Source organism: Taudactylus pleione, unplaced genomic scaffold, assembly GCF_031769625.1.
Source record: "Taudactylus pleione unplaced genomic scaffold, aTauple2 ptg000547l, whole genome shotgun sequence".
Taxonomy (NCBI): Eukaryota; Metazoa; Chordata; class Amphibia; order Anura; family Myobatrachidae; genus Taudactylus; species Taudactylus pleione.
In genome coordinates, this window is record NW_028284949.1 from 3204725 (window position 1) to 3210724 (window position 6000).

At 37.6% G+C, this 6000-nt stretch overlaps 1 protein-coding gene across 1 annotated transcript in view; it reads left to right on the plus strand.

Annotated features, from left to right (window-relative positions):
• Positions 1 to 5444, plus strand: part of LOC148500781 (uncharacterized) — a 114758-nt gene extending 109314 nt beyond the window's left edge. The window contains exon 18 of the mRNA XM_088451430.1: positions 3015 to 5444. Within this exon, the coding sequence (XP_088307556.1) occupies positions 3015 to 3604 (590 nt within the window). The 3' untranslated portion in view covers positions 3605 to 5444. The remainder of the gene's footprint in view (positions 1 to 3014) is intronic.
• The last annotated feature ends 556 nt before the right edge of the window (positions 5445 to 6000 follow it).

Consider the following 6000-nt stretch of genomic DNA (forward strand, 5'->3'; position numbering starts at 1 on the left):
TTTTATGTTGGCTATTGCATAACTGTGGGTTTCGTTCTGATCGAAATGAAATAGTACACACACGTGACCATTTGAGTGAGAACAAATGAACACACTTTATTTACAAGTAACAAACAAACAATTAACATACTAAGTATACAGTATACTCAACTTCTGTTTAGGTATTCAGGTGACTCCAGTAGTTCATCATCTTCAACATAAGACGTACTTCATCTTCTTCTAGGGAGCCCTCGTTTCAATAACGCCCAGGTCTTCCAATATACATTGCAGGCACCCTATTGCAGTTTCAGGTCCATACACGAGCCAAAGAACCTTTGTCTAGGTCTTCATTTATATACCCTAGTATGGGTTGTTGGCTTTCCGGATATTAAGCCCATATTCGTTACAAACTGGGTATCAAGCACTGATTGGTAGAACATAGCATGAACCATACTTATCTCTTGCACTAGCTCTGTAAGCACTATCATATACTACCAGACAAGAAATACAGTAATGACGTGTCCTAGTATGTCTGGAGATAAACTCTTTCAAAGCCCCTTTGTGTGTAGAATATGGACATCACTATTAGTTACCCATAATGCTTAGAGTCTCTACACATCTTACAATGGTCACCCTATGGGAATGTGGCTCACTGTCTATTGATAACACCATATAAGGTATGAAGGGCTCATTATACATTTCTGATAATGACAGGTACAAGTTAGGGCCCCTCAATGTATGTCTTGTTTGACCTCAAAAGGTTATCTGACCAGTATGTGAATAGACTGGTTGAATACAATCTCTTTTCAAACCTCAATGGGGCCTAGCACAGGCTGTGTGTTACAACTTATATGCCCATGTAGAAATTAATTATTTAACCCACTGGTTACAACTACAGGTTGAGTCTCCCATATCCAAAATGCTTGGGACCAGGGGTATTTTGGATATCGGAATATTCCGTATTTTGGAATATTTGAATAAAATAATGAAATATCTTGGGAATGGGACCCAAATCTAAACACAGAATGCATTTGTGTGTTATATACACCTTATACACACAGCCTGCAGGTAATTTTATACTATATTTTTAATAATTTTGTGCATTAAAAATTTTTTGTGTACAGACATGAAATTCATTTATGTTTCATATTTACATTATACACACAGCCTGAAAGTTATTTGTGCTTTAAACAAAGTTTGTGTACATTGAACCATCAGAAAGCAAAGGTTTCACTTTCACAGCCATGCTAAAAATATTCCGTATTTCGGAATATTTGGATATGGGAGACTCAACCTGCATTAATACTTGTACATGTGCATACAAGCCTTCATGAGGAGCCTCACAGGTTATTTAAAAGACATCTGTATTGAAATCAGACTGCAATAATTACTACCAATCAACCGCATAAGGTTGCATGGAATTGTATGTTTCTTTATGGACCAATGTTATGCCTGCCATGTACAGAGCAGGAGTGAGACACATTCTGTCACTATATGCTGTTTGATTTCAGTATGGAATTGTTTTTAAAGGGATGTCTATTTTCATGTAATGTTATAGCTGTTCATGGTGAGTCCATTTAGCTATTTAATTGATGCTCATTTTAATAGTTGCGTGAATTAACATTTTTTTTTAACTAAAGCGTCATCCTAATCATTCTGCAATAATTACCTGTGATTGATTGTATAAGGTATTATTTATTACATGCTCTATTGCCTTAAGGGATTCTCTATCATATAATGCTGGCAAATGATCATCAGATTTACTACCAATTAGGTTTGCAGTTTCTTAACAGACTGTCAGATAAGTATGGTTATTGAACCTTTACTTTGTCAACTATAGTATATGATTTGATGGAGATAATATATTTTACGTAGAATACATTTGCTGGTGTTTATATTATACCCTCTAACTTCAGCTTATTTATTTGGGACATATTAAGTACCATAACACAAAATCTAATTTGATTCATGAGCCAATTTGGGGTGTTTTCCGGCATAACTATATGGTCGTGAAATTAATGAATGTAAGTGGCTCATACCTACATAGACATTTTTTAATGTAGGTAGGTGGTGTTTGTCTATATCCCTGTTAGTCAGTGACCAATTAATTCTGCTAACCAGGAATATATTTAAGATATTTTCACTGATCTGCATTTGAGTAATTAATTTGTGATTTGACACAATTATTCTTTTTATATACATTTATTTTTTTTTTGTATTGCGTGCATCAATTATCACTCTTTTTATTATCAGGGTTCGCTAATAATAGTTAAGTTTTATCCCCTTTTTTTCCCCCCATCCATGCTTTATTATTCGAAGGCTCATTTCAGCTCTGGTAAGCCAGCATAAGTTTTCAATGTGGCAAATAAAACTCCAGATCAAGCGGCCTAGTTATTAGAATAATCATGTAAAGACTGTTATAAATATAGCGATTAATTTAACTTCTTACGAGAAACATCCATATTTCCATACATTTATTTTATTCCCAGCAGATGAACACACAAGTAGGAATATCACAGAGGGACATCTCATTTTATGCCAAGATGGTGAAATAAAAGATAACAGAAGACGAGATTCTCCGGGAGCAAACCCTGTTACCCCAATTATAGAGCCAGTATCTGAGGATGCAGTGATCTCCTCTGTTCCCTCTAATCCTGAGGAATATTCCTATAACTGTGATATTGGTACATCTATTACAGAACTTAGTGCAGATAAAGTATTTCCCTGTCCTATAGATTCCAGATGTTTTACACAAGTTATTACCCATCAGCCAACTAAGATGGCTCAGAAATCCATTCAGTGTTCTGAGTGTGGGAAATGTTTTGCACAAAAAAGAGATCTTGCTTGCCATAAGAGAATTCACACAGGGGAGAAGCCATTTTCCTGTTCTGAGTGTGGGAAATGTTTTACACAAAAATCCCATCTTGTTACTCATCAGAAAACTCACTCAGATCTGAAGCCATTTTCCTGTTGCGAGTGTGGGAAATGTTTTAAAGATAAATCAAAATTTATCATACATAAAAGACTTCACACAGAAGAGAAACCATTTTCCTGTTCTGAGTGTGGGAAATATTTTACACAGAAATCCAGTCTTGTTACACATCAGAGACTTCATACAGGTGATAAACTCTTTCCATGTTCTGAGTGTGGGAAATGTTTTGCTCAAAAATCAGCTCTTATTTACCATGAGAGAGTTCACACGGGGGAGAAACCATTTTCCTGTTCTGAGTGTGGGAAATGTTTTACACAGAAATCTATTCTTGTGACACATCAGCGAACTCACTCAGACGTGAAGCCATTTTCCTGTTGCGAGTGTGGGAAATGTTTTAAAGGTAAATCAAAACTTATCGTACATAAGAGACTTCACACCGGTGAGAAGCCATTTTGCTGTTCAGAGTGTGGGAAATGTTTTAGGGATAAATCGCATCTGGTTGCACATAAGAGAAGTCACACAGGTGAGAAGCCATTTTCATGTTCTGAGTGTGGGAAATGTTTCGGCTATAAATCAACTCTTCTTGCACACAAGAAACTTCACAAAGGAGAGAAGCCATTTTTGTGTTCGGAGTGTGGAAAATGTTTCGGATATAAATCAACTCTTGTTGCACATGAGACTTCACACAGGTGAGAAGTCTTTTTGGTGTTTTGAGTGTGGGAAATGTTTTATAGATAGAAACCTTTTTAGACATCAGAGACTTCACAGGGGAACAAACTTTTTGTGTTTTGAGTGTGGGGAAAGTTTTACAAATAAATCAAATCTGGTTACTCATCAGCACCATCACACAGGAGAGAAGCCATTTCTTCAGAGTCCATAGGGGGTCCACAGGGATACTATGGGGAATGTTATTGGAGTGATCCAGGCACCAAACAGTTAAGCTTTCAGCTCCTGATGCTTCGGGTCCTCCTCCACATATACCCCGCCCCTGGCCACAGTCATTCAGTTTTTCATTTGGTGCGGCAGTATTCAGATGCACATTTATAATGGGGACTGCTCAGGCAGTCCCAAGTTTTTTATTTTATGTTTTATTTCGTTTTTTCTACTTCAGAGCAAGCAGCGCTAGGCGTCCTAAAGGACACCTGTGCTGCTGCTCCACCTACCCCCACCGGCGCTGCAACACCAGTATCCAGACTGGTGATTTCAGCGTGCACCAGCGGAGCTTGTGTAGCAGCAATGCTGGGACTGCAGACGTAAGCACGGGTACACAGGTAAGGTGATTCCCTGCTCGTGGGGAACCACGTGGCAGTCTGTACCTCCGGCGGTTTGAGACCTACAGGAGGTTGCAGTAGTGGGGCGACCGGTGCGTCCGCTCCCCCACTGGACCACCGGGGCAAGTGAGTCTGGAGCCGGGTACAGTGGCGGCAGCCATGTTTATAAGGCCAGCGCACCCAGGGGGTTAATACAGCATAAGGGGGAGGAAGGCTCTCCCCGGCAGCGCTTACCAGCCCAGATCTGGTTACACATGAGAAAATTCACGCAGACAAGAAGCTGTTTTCCTGCTTTGAGTGTGGGTAATGTTTTACGCAGGAATGCTATCTCAGGGTTCCGTCATTACTGCATCACTCACATTTGGCATCACGCACGTATAGTATTTACATTACTTTTATTGGGGCCAAGAAAATATTAAGACGTGCCAGGGTCACTCTTTTAGTGAAAGATTTGTGAATGAAGTTAGTTTTTTTTAAACTCCATGGTAAAAAAAAAAACCAAAAAATTGTGAGAGGTGCCCCAATGGTCATCAACTCTCAATTTGTCCTGAAGGAAATAAAATTTGTCAAGAGAACAATTTAAAGCTCTCGATCATGTTCATAGTCCCTATCCCTCATAGATCTTACTTTGCTGTATCATAGTACTGTTATTTTTCTATACTTAAGTACCCCAGCAGGTCATGTTTTTTGGATTTCTTTAATCATGCACAGGTGATTTAATCTATTGTGCTGGATCAATAATTATGCCTATTTACAAAGAAATCCTGAAAACATGACCTATGGGAGGAAGACTGGTGTCAATATATGTCAAATATGTATCAGTCCGGTCAGTAGGTGCTCCTGGAATAATATACAATCTATAACTTACTGGAATGGATTGAGTTCCATACTAAAAGAACATTCCCTATCAACCACTCTTAGACAAATCAATAAGTATATACTGATATGAGTTACTTAAAAATATATATTTTATCTTGTTTAGATATCTTTTAAAATAATAATATCCTGTTATTGGCACAAGGTATAACACCACATAATACAAAGCGAAATATCAAAAAGTGTAAAAAAATAAATGAACAATGATGAAGACTATAGTAAACTATAAAAGTAATCACAATAACATAGCTCAGTTGACACTACTGATATCAGTTAGCGATGATGACAATTTATACTGTGATATGTTAATCTATAAATCCTTTGTAAGTAATGTGGTGTCACTATTGAATATGCTCTGCGTAATCTATAGTCTGAAAACATGCTTCGTAAACGTGATTAATAAATCATTCATCAAAAAAATTGTATCGCCCCTTCATGTGTTCTATAGCATATTATAAACAAGGTTTATTGTATTGTTGGCATGCAAAAATATCCTGAGACCCAACATGATATTCTATTAGTATAAAGCTGATTAATAAGTATCAAATTATAATATAGTTACATTAAATCATTATATAACAGGTGCTTGCCAAACAGTTAAATATCTATATAATAAGCAAGAAAGCGTGTCTGTTTGTCCTATATGCGCAGCCAGAGTTTTGGACCTAGCTCCACCAAATTTGGTAGGGTGGTGTAGTTTGACCAGGTTTAGGTTTTTGCATAGGTTTATACTTCGTCAAGGTCACACAATCCCTAAAAATGGGGACACTTAAATTACACAGATTCCGCTGGCTCAAGTGGAAACTGGCAGTCTGCCAAAAACCTGTGTGAAAGCTACAAAAATATCCTTTTAATCTTACAGTCTAGGCAAGTGTCAAACTACGGCTCATGCGAGTTCATATTAAATCCAGAGTTAGTCCTTTTTAAAGTGACCGTATATAT